Genomic DNA, 14,820 nt, shown 5'->3' on the forward strand with positions numbered 1-14,820 from the left:
CCACCACTGCCCTCTAAGTTTAGCTTGGAACCTCTACATAAGCAGGCAACGGACGGACAGGTGTTACCTTCCTGCTCTTCTGTTTGTTCCTGCATGTGCTTCTCAAGCATCTGATAAATAGAGAACCAGTGCTTGGTGGATTTCTCGGTGTGGCGCTTCATGGTATTATCCAGACTCATGGACCAGCAGCTGAAACATGAGAGAAAGGGCCAGGGAGGCATTTAGGACAGCCCATTTGAAATATCGGAAATCACAGAAGCAGAAGCTAAATGCTCCCCATCGTTTCCTCACAAATGGACATGGAGAAGATGCCAAATTTGCTGCCTCAGGAATGTATGCTGTTTTTTAGATGTGTCTGAGGTCATTTTAATGCCTTGCTTTTAACTCCGTGGTATGAATGAAAAGCACGTTCTGTAACTGCCATTCACATACATCCTGAAAAGTACACACTATCAAATGACAAAAATCCCTACAACACAAGTTCAGGAGGAGGAGGGAAGTGATAAATGAGTATTACTTACTTTAGCTCCAATTTACGCCATCGAATGATCAACTGAGTGACCGAATCAAGATGTTTCCGCAGAGACAGAGCTCGACTTGCATTTTCCTCCCAATCCTAAAGAAACAAAGTTGGAATCAACTCGATGGCGACTAACAGCAACAAGAACATGGTTGTTATTTAATCCCCTAATCACCTTCTCCCTCAGGAATATCCTGGACTTTTCCTAAGTGAACTCAGATTCAACATTACTGGGCCCTTGAACACCATTTATGCTGCTTTTCCAAAAGCGGTAATGAGTTTACATCCAGCTTCATGTCCTCCCTGGTCACTGGCAGTACCCCAGCAGAGCCAAGTTTAGAGGCTTCAGGCAAGGCATGGGCTTCGGAGTCCTGAGTCTGAGTTTCTGTTATTACCTGTCTGTGAACAAAGTCACATGCAATCCCTCTAAAGTGAAGAACCCCAATCTGTGAAGCAGGGACATGCCAGCCACCTCGAAAGGCTGAGAATATGAAGGGAGGTGACGTATACAGGCACTCAGCTGCACTGAAGGCCCACCTGGAAGTCCCTGGAGGAGTGAGCCCTCAGTACTGGCAAACACCAAGTCCCACCCTCCAGAACAGGTGAAATGGATGGTTCTCTGTGTGGGCAATGGCTTCAATTGTACTGATCTAACTGCGTGCCACAAACACCACGTAAGATTATCCTTCTCCAACTCAAACTATCACTGTCTGTCCCTCTAACAACAAAGGTGCTATAAATCTTTTCTCAGTTGCTTACAAACTAAAATGGGAAGGAGATCATCTTCTTACCTGGGCCTTTGCTAGAAGTATCTCTAAGCCATTCAAGAACTTTGAGATGGGACTGGAAAGTGGAAAACTACGAATTCTGTCCATTACAACCAGAAGCTGCAGAGATAACAAAAAAACATGGGTATCCCAGCAGGAATACTAATGAAGCCACAAGGTACTGAAGAGAGGCCTGACTAGAAGTTTCACACTAAGCCTCTCCTTTACAAGCACCTCTGAAAGCTGTGGATAAAACTCCTGGGCCTGTGGATCCTGACCCAGATAAACTCTGGATCTGCTGCATAATTCTGGAAGTAAGACTGAGTTTGATAAGAATTACTTTTATTATTCTCTGTAATAAGAGTTAATAACAAACCGACTAAAGACCAAAGAGCAAGGTCTAAGGTAAAACTGCCCATCTTGAAAAAGCAAGGCCTAATTCTAGCACATTTAAGAGAACCATGAGGCCCTTGGTAACACGTGTCTAAATAAGTAAAGAGCACAACAGTATTATAACACATAGACAGCACGCTCTGACCAAGAAAAAAAATTAATGCCACCTGTAACAACAGAGAAGCCCTGGTGGCGCAGTGTTAAGAGCTCAGCTGCTCACCAAAAGGTCAGCAGTTTGAATCCACCACTGACTCCTTGAAAACTCTATGGGGCAGTTCTGCTCTGTCCTACAGGGTTGCTGTGAGTCAGAATCTACTTGAGGGAAATTTTTTTTTTTTTTTTTGGTGACAACGGAATCCCCTAACATCATTTATACAACATCAATACAAACTGATACATTCATCCTGCATTAAAGAAGTACTTTCTCACTGAATTGGGGTTCTTTAAATCCTTGTTTAAGGAGCTCTGTTGCCAAATGGTTGAGTGTGAGGCTGCTAACTGAAAAGTCAGCAATTTGGACCCATTCAGCAGCTCCACGGAGAAAGACTTGGCAATCTACGTAGAAAACCCTATGAGGCAGTTCTACTCAGTCACACGGGGTCACTATGAGCTCACTGAACAGCACCTAGCAACACCAACAAACCCTCATTTGTATGTACAAATGTGCAAGTCCATGCCCCCAGGATGGCCTGAGGCCACCTCTGTGCAGGTCAGGTACTGTGGACAGCCCGCCCCTTCCTCGTTGGCTGCCTTTTACCTGCTCAAGGGCCGGGTGTTCCGGCCACTCCTGCAGCAGCTGACTGACAGCCTCTGAGAAGCCTTGAAGCACAGGTTGGCACTGCCGGGCTTCTGGGACATTGGGGTGCTGGTAAAAGTCATAGGGCCCATCAGGCTTCACCATCAGGTCTGAGGTGGCCTCCCCAAAGAGAGTGTTATAGAAGAGGGTGCAGGCCAAAAGCTGGCTGCCCAAGAGTTTGTCATTCAGCTCAACCCCTGTGAAGTGAAACAAGATTATGGTAAATGCAGTAACCAGAGTAAGTAGGTCTATCAACAAGCTACAAAGATGTTGGAAACGCGCTCAGAAATAATGAACTAATTGGGACAAATGAAGCAGGTTATTTCAATCTTGTTCTCCCTGAAAGCAACACTGGCCTAGAGAACTGTGACTCCACTACCATAGCAGTCAAGTTGCCAAGTTTCTGGGACATTGAGAAACCCAGATTCTGCCCAGGTGTCATCAAGAGGTTGCCGAGTTCAGCTTGATACATTCAAATTCCCAGTTTTTGGTAACTTTTCTGGGTAGGGAGAGTCAAAATTTAAAACCTTTTCCTACTTGCATGGACAATCTTAGGAGGTCATGTAGGAAACTGCATTGAATCAACTGCCGACAAACCATGTTCTGTAAGATTAATTTCTGAGTTCCCAGGTTGCTCCCAAAAGACATCTGAGAAGCACTGAAGCCATTAGAGGAAAAGTACAAATAATGTGGGAAAGAAAGACCATTTAAATCAAGTCTTCATTTTCTTAATCCCTTTAGCCCAAGGCATTCAAACAATGAAAAACCATCTTTATTACAGAATTTTAAATCTATTCTTGAATTAGCTTAAGTTCTTTAAACTAAGGAAACTCCATCACTAAGGAATTAAGTGAAAACAGGAAGTGATGGTTTTAGTTGTTCCAGAAGTAATGACTCCAACTATTTGCTTTGACTTTCTAAGGGCATAACAAAAGTAAGCCGCCATACCCATCAGAGGGTAGAAGTGTGTAACAAGTGACGCCCCGGTCTGATAGCAGGATAGAAACAGGCTGAGGTAATGCTTTGTCTCGTGTGGCGGCAGAGTCTTCTGGTACCAGAGGGATCGAGCAAAGTTGAGGCACAACTGTTGGTGTATCAGCATCACAGCTTGCATTGAACTCTGGGAGAGGAGGGCGGTATCCACGGCTGCTGCTTCTTCTTGACCATCTGAAGTTCCCTTTTTCTCATCTAATGTTGGCTCTACCAAAATATCTGCAAAATCCTGCAAATAACATTACAGCAATTTAACTTTTAGTTTAGTTCTAACCAGATTAAGCTAAAAGAGGGAAAGGAGCAATGTGAACAAATCAAGAAAATGAAATGGCGACTTATATGCATTAAGATCTATTTAAAAGCCTAAAAAGCCATTAGAAGGAAACATGTATGGTATCAAGAGAATTCATTCCAAAACAACCCCCGATACGACTGCCCTACCTTGTCATGCAGAGGGAACTGTCTTCTGAACTCCCGCTCCTCCTCCTCCTCCTCCTCACTCAGAGCTGTCCTGGAGTTTCTGCTCCTGTATCTGTAGAGGCTGTTTTCCTGCTCTGCCTTCTCTTGGGCTACGCGTTCCTGTTCATCCCACTCATTGATGATTTCCTAAAAAGTCACACATGCAGAAGGGAGCTTACCTTTCTTTGCCAAGTCGCTCACAAGGAACAAAGGCAAGACCCGCTTCTTCATGAAAAAGAAAACATCCAAAGTTGAAAAACAAATAAAAGCCAACATCCAAGAAGCTAAATTCCAAGAACTAGAGAGCAAGTGTTTTCAAACTGTACCTGCAGCAACCTGAGTTTCCTAAACTCCTCCCTGCTGTGGTGTGACAAGGGGCACTGGTGGCACAATGGTTAAAGCACTCACCTGCTAACTGAAAGGTCGGCGGTTAGCGATCTGTGAGAGAAAGATGTGGCAGTCTGCTACCATAAAGATTTACAGCCTTGGAAACCCTACAGGGCAGTTCTACTCTGTCTAATAGGTTCACAACGAGTTTGGATTGACTTTACGGCAATGGTTTTCTTTTATCCACCATTGAAGAGGACTAGGGAAATGAAACTGTACGGAGATCAAGAAGCAATTGTTTAAACAAGCAGGAAATTGTTTAAAGTCATGAAAAGTGTGCACCAAGGTTGTATCCTTTCACCGTACTTATTCAATCTGTATGCTGAGCAAATAATCTGAGAAGTTGGACTATATGAGAAAAATGGGGCATCACCATTGGAGGAAGACTCATTAACCTATGTTATGCAGATGGCTGGCACAGCCTTACTTACTGAAAGTGAAGAGGACTGGAAGCACCAACTGATGAAGATCAAAGATCATGGCCTACCTTATGGATTACACCCCAACATAAAGAAAACAAAAATCCTCACAACTGGACCAATAAGCAACATCATGAAAAATGGAGAAAAGATTGAAATTTTCAAAGATTTAATTTTACTTGGACCCACAATCAACATCCATGGAAGCAGCAGTCAAGAAATCAAATGACACTAATTAGATAATAGACGAGAATTATTTTAGGTGCAGGGAAGGACAACACACAATACAGGGGAAGTCAGCATAACTGGACTAAACAAAAAGCTAAGATGTTTCCTGAACACAACCCAACACTTCAAAGGACAGAGTAGCAGGGGCAGGAGTCTGGGGACCATGGTTTTAGGGGACATCTAGGTCAACTGGCATAACAAAATGTATTAAGAAAACATTGTGTATCCCACTTTGGGAAGTGGTGTCTGGGGTCTTAAATGCTAGCAAGCGGCCATCTAAGACGCATCAATTGGTCTCAACCCACCTGGAGCAAAGGAGAATGAAGAATACCAAAGACATAAGGAAAATATGAGCCCAACAGACAGAAAGGGCCACATAAGCCAGAGGCTCCACCAACATGAGACAGGAAAAAGTAGATGGTGCCTGGTATGAACAACTGCCCTGAAAAGGAACACAACAGAGAGTCCCTGATGGAGCAGGAGAAAAGTGGGATGCCGATCTCAAATTCTCATAGAAAGACCAGACTTAATGGTCTGACCGAGACTGGAGGGACCCCAGAGAACATGGACCCCAGACTCTCCGTTAGCCCAGAACTAAAACCATTCCCGAAGCCAACTTCATACAAAGATCAGACTGGACTATAAGACACAAAATAACACTAGTCAAGAGTGTGCTTCTTAGCTCAAGTAGGCGCATGAGATTATGCGGGCAGCTCCTGTCTGGAGGCAAGATGAGGAGGCAAAAGGGGACAGTAGCTGGCTGAATGGACACAAAAAATACAGGGTGGAGAGAAGGAGTGTGCTGTCACATTGTAGGGAGAGCAACTAGGGTCACATAACAATGTGTGTATAAGTTTTTGTATGAGAAACTGACTTGAATTATACACTTTCACTTGAAGCACAATAAAAAAAAAAAAAAATCAAACGACACATTGCACTAGGCAAACCTGCTGCAAAATATCTCCTTAAAGTGTTAAAACAAAGATGTCACGTTGAAGACTAAGGTGCGCTTGACCCAAACCATGGTGTTTTCTATTGTCTCATACGCATGTGAAAGCTGGACAATGAATAAGGAAAACCGAAAAAGAGTTAACATCTTTGAATTATGGTGTTGGCGAAGAATATTGAATATACTGTAGACTGCCAAGAGAACACAACAAATCTGCCTTGGAAGAAGTACAGCCAGGATGCTCCTAGAAGCAAGGATGGTGAGGCATCGTCTCACATACTGTGGACATGTTATCAGCAGAGATCATGCCTGGAGAAAGACATCACGCCTGGTAAAGTAAAGGGTCAGTGAAAAAGAGGAAGACCCTCAATGAGATGGACTGACACAGTGGCTGCAACGTTGAGCTCAAGCATAACAATGATAGTGAGGATGGCGAACGACCAGGCAGTGTTTCATTCTGTCATACATAGGGTCAACTATGAGTCGGAAGTGACTGGACTGCACCTAACAACAACAACAGCATTCAGGAAAGTAATTGTGTTAAAAGCCTAAAAAACGTATATAATCTTTGTCCCAGCAATTCTGCTTTCTAGAATTTGTACCCAAGAATATTCATTGTGGTGCTGTTTTTATCAGAATAACAAAAAATTACATATAAATGTGAATGTCCAATGTTAGGAAACTAGTTAAAGGGCTATGGCACACCCACATAATAGAACAGTATGTTCTTGCTGAGTATGATGCAGGTGAAAAATATGTAATAATGGGAAAATGATCAGCATAAGTTGTTAGACTTTGAAAGGCAAGTTATAAAACAGTATAGGTTTTATTAGTGGTTTGTTGTTCGTTTCATGGAGCCCTGGTGGTGCAATGGTTAACAGCTCGGCTGCTAACCAAAAGGTCAGCAGTTCGGATCCACCAGCTGCTCCTTGGAAACCTCATGCGGCAGCAGTTCTACTTTGCCCTTTAGGGTTGCTATGAGTTGGAATTGACTTGATGGCAACGGGTTTGGATTTTTTCCTGTTTCATAAAGCTCTAGCATTTTAAGGATGTGTATTGGGAACTATGAAGGAGACAGAACTGAACACAACCAGAGGAGCTCTTTATCTGTTAAATATTGGGTCACTATGTTAAGACTTCTACTTTTTAAAGGGCTGTGCCACTAAAAAACGCTTGTAACCACTGGGATAGATGACTTTTTAAAAAAATCTTCAGAGTATACATATGCACACACCTGTAGATACATATGCACGTATAAGCAAGCCTGACATGGGATATACCAGTAGGTGAACAAGGTTTACATAACTTTATGTGGTACAACTATTAGATATGTTTGCTTATATTTATTCTCTTAATTATCTACGATAGAACATACTGATTTTTACTAATATGGGAAAAGCCAACAGAAGTTATTCCCTCTAATACTAATAAAAAGTTAACACATTTTAAAAATTACACTGCAACGAAATGGACAGAAAAGAGAGTGGAGGGAGAGAGCGGGCTGTCTCATTAGGGGGAGAGTAATTGGGAGTATGTAGCTAGGTGTATATAAGTTTTTGTGTGAAAGACTGACTTGATTTGTAAACTTTCACTTAAAGCACAATAAAAATTATAAAAAAGAAAAAACTGCATGGCAAAATCACCATAAACAAAATCAAAAGACAACTGACTATGTAGGAGAAAATATCTGCAGTGTGCATCACAGATAAAGGGCTAACATCACTGATTAAAAAAAGAAAAAAAAAAACAAAACACTTAAAATTTGAGGAATAAAGGCCCAAAAGTCTGATAGAAGCGTGGGAAAAAGGAGCAGACAACAGCCTCCCTGCTTCCTAACTACAGTCTCCGGTCTCTATACCTCCTGGGCTCTGTCATGTCCACAGGCTGCCCTGCGTGTGCCCAGCTTCCTTCAGCAGGAGGTGGCACAGGCCTCTGGAGACGGCTTACCTGGCACACGTGCCTGAAGAGCTGCAGGGCCCGCTGGTCCAGCTCTCCTTTGCACAGCACGTGGGAGCGCAGATAGAGGAGTGCATTCATCATTAGCTGCTCCCGGGTTGGGCAGGGCCTCTGGCCCTTTCCTTCTAGCTCCTTTCCACCACAACGCTTGAGGGTCAGCTTCCCCAGGCCTCGCAGCACCTCCTCTGACTTCACAGAGCACAAAGCATCTGCATGAGCGTAGTAGGTGGGGAAGGTGGGGCCCACCGATGGGAAAGCCAACAGGGATGTGGCCAGGGCACCCAGCCTGTCTGCACAGACCACACTGCCATGGAGCGAGGCATGCACCTCGGACGCCACCAGCCTCATGCCGTGCTGCATCTGCAGGATGGACGCCTGCAGTGGGGCCACAGTGTCTGGATACAGGGCATACTCCTCCACCAGCCGCTTCCGGAACTGGTGGTGAGACTGCTGCCAAGAAGCCTCCTCCTTCAGAAGGCTCTGGGTCACCTGAGCAGACCGAGGCCCATCCATGTGGGTGGCCTGCAGGAGCCGTGAAAGCAGATCCTGAACGGCTGAGGCCTTGGCAATGCTGGTGACGTAGTGGTGGATCTCCTGCACCAGGGACTCATACGCAGGCAGCTGGGGTCTAAAGGCCTGCTTCTTAGACAGTCTGCAGATCAGATTCTCCAGCTGATCAATTCTTTGGCGGAGCAACCTGAAGGCAAATTAACGCAATATGCAAATTCAGTCAGAGGAAGAGCAGCAAACCTAGAATGGGCCCTCAGCTAGGAAGAGTAGAATGAAGGCCTATCAGCAGCTGCAGAATAATGTGATGATGATACTGACAATTGAAATGAAAAGAGAAAAATTAATAGAGCATTCGCCACAGGCTACACTTGTCGCTAAGCACTTTAGATGCAAATCTCATCGAAGCCTCACCATAACTCATTGAAGTAGGTACTAAGGTCTAAAGTCAAAGAGCCAGGATAGGGCTGGAAACAATATATACTACACTAAGGAAACAGATCTACAGCCAAGGGAGGGTGTAGAAGTACGGTACACCATCACCACACTCAACTTCTTCCATGTTGAGAAGAAGTTCTGGTTTCAACCATCTTGGCCTTGTGTGAATCCACACCTTGAATACCCACCCTCCTCTCTCAAAGCAGGCACTTTTACTGTCTAGAACCATGGCTTTGGAATCTAACTGCTAATGTAGTTGAAAGATGTGTATCATAGCCTCTGCTAATGCTATTGCAAAGTCAATCACAAATGCCTTTTTACAAAGGGGAGTCAGTAGCCCCGAACACAATTAATGACTCTGCTATGTTACCTGATGTGAGGATGAGAGTAACTGATAATGGCTTCATCTTCCAGGTCTTTTCCCGTTTGTAGCTGTGATGAGAGGTTTCTGGTTTTCCACTCACACTGCAGCTGGTGTAACTAACAGGAAGGGGAGAAACTGATCTGCTGTGACCTGGCTTTGACCATGCAGACAATGACAATGTCCCGAGGGATGGCAGACCAACAAGACGGAAAGAACCTGGGTTCCTGAACGACCACAAGGGCAGGTGGCTCTACTCCATTAATCTGGACTACTCACCTCAAAGATGTTATGTGAAAGAAAGAAACTGCTATTTTACCTATAACACTGAACTTTTGAGTCTCTTTGTTAAAGCAGCTTAGCCTTCACTGCATCTGGTATAATTTTTCTTCATCAAAATACAGTACTAGTATATCAGTATCTTAAGGTATGAATACCTTAATTCCTGAGTTTGGCTGGAAGTTCAAATATCAAGGAATACATTATCTGAATTCTATTTCACTCTTGAATTTTAGGTAAACAGTAAAAGTTCAGAAACAAAGGGATACTGTAACCCTATCTGAAAAAGTTATCTACCAAATCCAAATATCCCCAACTTAGTTCAGATAGCAAGATTCCAAATAGCGAGGAACATGACTATTTCTCTGGCAATGCCTCAGACATACCACTGACTTGCCCTTCCGCATTGCAGCCTGTTGACACATCAAAACCCTAGGAAGGGCCCCTCCCAGAGCCTAAGCCTAGTCACAGGAACTCTCACAGAGCAAAATGGAGAGCCCACAGCACAGGCTCCTGGGAAGTCACAGGTCAGCTCATGGAAAATCACCCAAAAGGGAGGCAAGAAATAAGATAGTAAGCAAACCAGCCAGTCAGGGATGGAGCCCATGCTCCAAATTCTGGCCTCTCCTACCTCTTCCTTAGTGTACTTGAGCTTGTATTCCCTCTTCACTGCAGGGTCGAAGCGTGTCTGGGGAAGCCAAGTCTGAATCTGGAGCAAGCCAAGGCCCACCCAGAGGCTCCCACGGTGGGCTGGCTCGGGCAGGTTCCTCTGATTCTCCCCTTCCCCAAAAAAGTGGCGCAGAGAGGTGAGCAAGAGGCAGAGCAGCTCCTTGGGCAGCACCTCCTGACCAGCCATGTCCCCAAGAGTCTGGCCCACATTCTGGAAGGCCTGGCCATCCCCAAGCAGCAGCTGCTCACAGTTCTGCATGTACTCCTGCCGCTGGGGATCCGGGAGCAGCTCTGTGAGGCCCGCCAGGTGCCGGCACAACACCACTCCCTGGAGCTGGGAGTCTGTGCATCTGTAAGGACAACAAGGAAGCATTCAAGGGCTTGTTCCATATCAAGCAGCATTCCTTTTTTACATCGTCATTCTTTTGGAAAATGATACTGTTGACTACACTGCCAGTACGTAAAGGCGAATTTCTGTCCTCAAATAATCTTGTATCGTTTTCTAACCCTCACCCCTTTCTCCCAAATGCTGAAAATTCTCTGTAAAGAACAGCCAACTGTGGTACCTCTGTTATGTACTGAAAATCTGTTGCTGCAGCAAGAAAACAGCCTTGCCTTCACCCACCAGAACTAGCCACTACAGAAGCAAGTTCTGAGTGAGGTTCCCTGACGCATGTTCCAGAACAAAGACAGAACCACTAGGATACACTCCTGGGGGAGGGGGGATTGGAGATACCTGAACTCTGCTACTGCAGGGACAGCCATGTTGGTCCAAAGCACTGAGCTGACGTCCTGCAGTTGCTGGGCTCTCTCAACCCACTCTCCCAAGGTGACGTGCGAAGAGGACAGGATGGGGAGGCCACTGACATCCCAGGGACTTGCTCTGCAGCTGCTGGTCAAGACTTCAAAGCAGCACTTGGAGAACATGGCTCTGCTGAGACTGCCTGGGCCCTGAGGGACAAGACAGGAGCCAAGTAACTTTTAGAAACTAACAAGCATTTCAACGAGCAGCACTGGAGGCACCCGAGAGGCAGGATAAAGAATAAAAAAGGAGATTCAAGTCACCAGAAATGGGTAACAGCTATAGATGGGGCTGGAAGGGCAAACTGAAGTCAGGTATTAAACCAAAAACACCTCACTGCTGTTGAGTCGGTTCTGACTCACAATGACCCTATACAACTGAGTAGAACTGTTCCATAGGGTTCCTAACGAGTGCCTGGTAGATTCAAACTGCTGACCGCCTGGTTAGGAGCCGAACTTTTAACCACTACGTCGCCAGGGTCTCCAAGTCAGGTCTTAGTAGGCCCTAGAAGAATGTGAACTCCATTCTCTAGGAAATGAGGAGCAAAGGGTACTTTTGTAAATCACAGAAATGCCCTCAAACCTGGGCATCAGGAAGATTGTTTTTGCAGCTTGGATATGGGACATTCTGTAACAGAGTGAGACCTGGAGGCAGGGAAAAGAGTTTATAGATAAACATAAAAGCCAGGGATCAAGTTTCCCAAACCTGCGCTCCTTGGACTACTAATTTTGGACAGACTAATGTTAGGTACACACACACCCACACCCACACCCACCCACACACCCACGTTAGGTCCCCCCCTGATGTGTCTGTCAGTTTGTCATATTGTGGGGGCTTGCGTGTTATGTTGTTGTGATGCTGGAAGCTATGCCACTGGTATTCAGATACCACCAGGGTCACCCATGGAGGACAGGTTTCAGCAGAGCCGCCAGACTAAGACAGACTAGGAAGAAGGGCCCGGCAGTCTACTGAAAAACATTAGCCAGTCTTAAGGGGATTTCTAAGTCAATTGACAAAATAAATTCTATTATGAAAACATTCTGCATCCCACTTTGAAGTGTAGCGTCTGGGGTCTTAAATGCTAACAAGTTGCCATCTAAAATGCATCAATTGGTCTCAACCCACCTGGATCAAAGGAGAATGAAGAACACCAAGGTCACACGATAACTATTAACCCAAGAGACAGAAAGGGCCACATGAACTAGAGACTTACATCATCCTGAGACCAGAAGAACTAGATGGTGCCCGGCCACAACCGATGACTGCCCTGACAGAGAGCACAACAGAGAACCCCTGAGGGAGCAGGAGAACAGTGGGATGCAGACCCCAAATTCTCATAAAAAGACCAGACTTAATGGTCTGAATGAGACTAGAAGAATCCCGGCGGTCATGGTCCCCAAACCTTCTGTTGGCCCAGGACAGGAACCATTCCCGAAGACAACTCATCAGACATGGAAGGGGCTGGACAATGGGTTGGAGGGAGATGCTGATGAAGAGTGAGCTACTTCTATCGGGTGGACACTTGAGACTCTGTTGGCATTTCCTGTCTGGAGGGGAGATGGGAGGGTAGAGAGGGTTAGAAACTGGCAAAACGGTCACGAAAGGAGAGACTGGAAGGAGAGAGAGGGCTGACTCATTAGGAGGAGAGTAAAAGGGAGTACGTAGTAAGATGTATATAAGCTTGTATGTGACAGACTTGATTTGTAAACTTTCACTTAAAGCACACAAAAAAATTATTAAAAAAAAAAATTAGCCAGTGAAAACCTTATGAATAGCAGCGGAACATTGCTTGGTACAGTGCTGAAAGATGAGCCTCCCAGGTTGGAAGGTACTCAAAAGATGACTGGGGAAGAGCTGCCTCCTCAAAGTAGAGTCGAACTTAATGACGTGGATGGAGTAAAGCTTTCGAGTCCTTCATTTGCTGATATGGCGCAACTCAAAATGAGAAGAAACAGCTGCAAACATCCATTAATAATCGGAACCTGGAATGTACAAAGTATGAATCTAGGAAAATAGGAAATCGTCAAAAATGAAATGGAATGCATAAACATCGATATCCTAGGCATTAGCGAGCTGAAATGGACTGGTATTGGCCATTTTGAATCGGACAATCATATAGTCTACTATGCTGCGAATGACAACTCGAAGAGTAATGGTGTGGCATTCATCGTCAAAAAGAACCTTTCAAGATCTATCCTGAAGTACAATGCTGTCAGTGTTACGATAATATCCATATGCCTACAAGGAAGACCAGTTAATACGACTACTATTCAACTTTACGCACCAACCACTAGGGCCAAGGATGAAGAAATAGAAGATTTTTATCAGCTGCTACAGTCTGAAATTGACCGAACATGCAATCGAGATGCATTGATAATTACTGGTGATTGGTATGCGAAAGTCGGAAACAAAGAAGAAGGATCAGTAGTTGGAAAATATGGCCTTGGTGATAGAAACAATGCCAGAGATCGAATGACAGAATTTTGCAAGGCCAACGACTTCTTCATTGCAAATACCTTCTTTCACCAGCATAAACGGTGACTATATACATGACCTTGCCAGATGGAACACACGGAAATCAAATTGACTACATCTGTGGAAAGAGATGATGGAAAAGCTCAATATTATCAGTCAGAACGAGGCCAGGGGCCGACTGGGGAACAGATCATCAATTGCTCATATACAAGTTCAAGCTGAAACTGAAGAAAATCAGAGCAAGTCCACGAGAGCCAAAATATGACCCTGAGTATATTCCACCTGAATTTAGAGACCATCTGAAGAACAGATTCAAAGCGCTGAACACCAGTGACCGAAGACCAGGCGAGTTGTGGAATGAGATCAACGACATCATACGTGAAGAAAGCAAGAGGTTACTGAAAAGACAGGAAAGAAAGAAAAGACCAAGATGGATGTCAGAGGAGACTCTGAAACTTGTTCTAGAACTTCGAGCAGCTAAAGGAAAAGGAAGAATTGATGAAGTAAAAGAACTGAAGATTTCAAAGGGTGGCTCAAGAAGATAAAGTAAAGTATTATAATGACATGTGCAAAGAGCTGGAGATGGAAAACCAAAAGGGAAGAACACACTCGGCATTTCTCAAGCCGAAAGAACTAAAGAAAAAATTCAAGCCTCCAGTTGCGATAGTGAAGGATTCTATGGGGAAAATATTAAATGACGCAGGAAGCATCAAAAGAAGATGGAAGGAGTACACAGAGTCATTATATCAAGAAGAATTAGTTGATGTTCAACCATTTCAAGAGGTGGCATACGATCAGGAACCGATGGTACAGAAGGAAGAAGTCCAAGCTGCTCTGAAAGCGTTGGCCAAAAACAAGGCTCCAGGAACTGATGGAATATCGATTGAGATGTTTCAACAAACAGATGCAGCACTGGAGGCGCTCACTCGCCTATGCCAAGAAATATGGAGGACAGCTTCCTGGCCAACTGACTGGAAGAGATCCATATTTATGCCTATTCCCAAGAAAGGTGATCCAACCAAGTGTAGAAATTATAGAACAATATCATTAATATCACACGCAAGCAAAATTTTGCTGAGTATCATTCAGAAATAGCTGCAGCAGTGTATCAACAGGGAACTGCCAGAAATTCAGGCCGGTTTCAGAAGAGGACGTGGAACCAGGGATATCATTGCTGATGTCAGATGGATCCTGGCTGAATGCAGAGAATACCAGAAGGATGTTTACCTGCGTTTTATTGACTACGCAAAGGCATTTGATTGTGTGGATCACAACAAATTATGGATAACATTGAGGAGAATGGGAATTCCAGAACACTTAATTGTGCTCTTGAGGAACCTTTATATAGATCAAGAGGCAGTTGATCAGACAGAACAAGAGGATACTGATTGGTTTAAAGTCAGGAAAGGTGTGAGTCAGGGT

General features: G+C 44.5%; 1 protein-coding gene across 4 annotated transcripts in view; it reads right to left on the bottom strand.

Annotated features, from left to right (window-relative positions):
- MDN1 (midasin AAA ATPase 1) overlaps positions 1 to 14,820 on the bottom strand; it is a 180,378-nt gene that overhangs the window by 42,028 nt on the left and 123,530 nt on the right. For all 4 annotated transcript variants that reach the window (XR_002784801.2, XM_010602811.3, XM_023543791.2 and 1 more), the window contains 10 exons: positions 10,858 to 11,072; positions 10,084 to 10,471; positions 9,183 to 9,292; positions 7,859 to 8,564; positions 3,911 to 4,075; positions 3,425 to 3,698; positions 2,438 to 2,673; positions 1,312 to 1,407; positions 522 to 616; positions 68 to 189 (listed from right to left, as the gene is read on the bottom strand). Coding sequence is in view for 3 of the 4 variants with exons in the window: in XM_010602811.3 (XP_010601113.2) it covers positions 68 to 189; positions 522 to 616; positions 1,312 to 1,407; positions 2,438 to 2,673; positions 3,425 to 3,698; positions 3,911 to 4,075; positions 7,859 to 8,564; positions 9,183 to 9,292; positions 10,084 to 10,471; positions 10,858 to 11,072 (2,407 nt within the window). In the remaining variant the exon portion in view is untranslated. The remainder of the gene's footprint in view (positions 1 to 67; positions 190 to 521; positions 617 to 1,311; positions 1,408 to 2,437; positions 2,674 to 3,424; positions 3,699 to 3,910; positions 4,076 to 7,858; positions 8,565 to 9,182; positions 9,293 to 10,083; positions 10,472 to 10,857; positions 11,073 to 14,820) is intronic.

The sequence above is a fragment of the Loxodonta africana genome, chromosome 1 (assembly GCF_030014295.1).
Source record: "Loxodonta africana isolate mLoxAfr1 chromosome 1, mLoxAfr1.hap2, whole genome shotgun sequence".
Classification (NCBI taxonomy): Eukaryota; Metazoa; Chordata; class Mammalia; order Proboscidea; family Elephantidae; genus Loxodonta; species Loxodonta africana.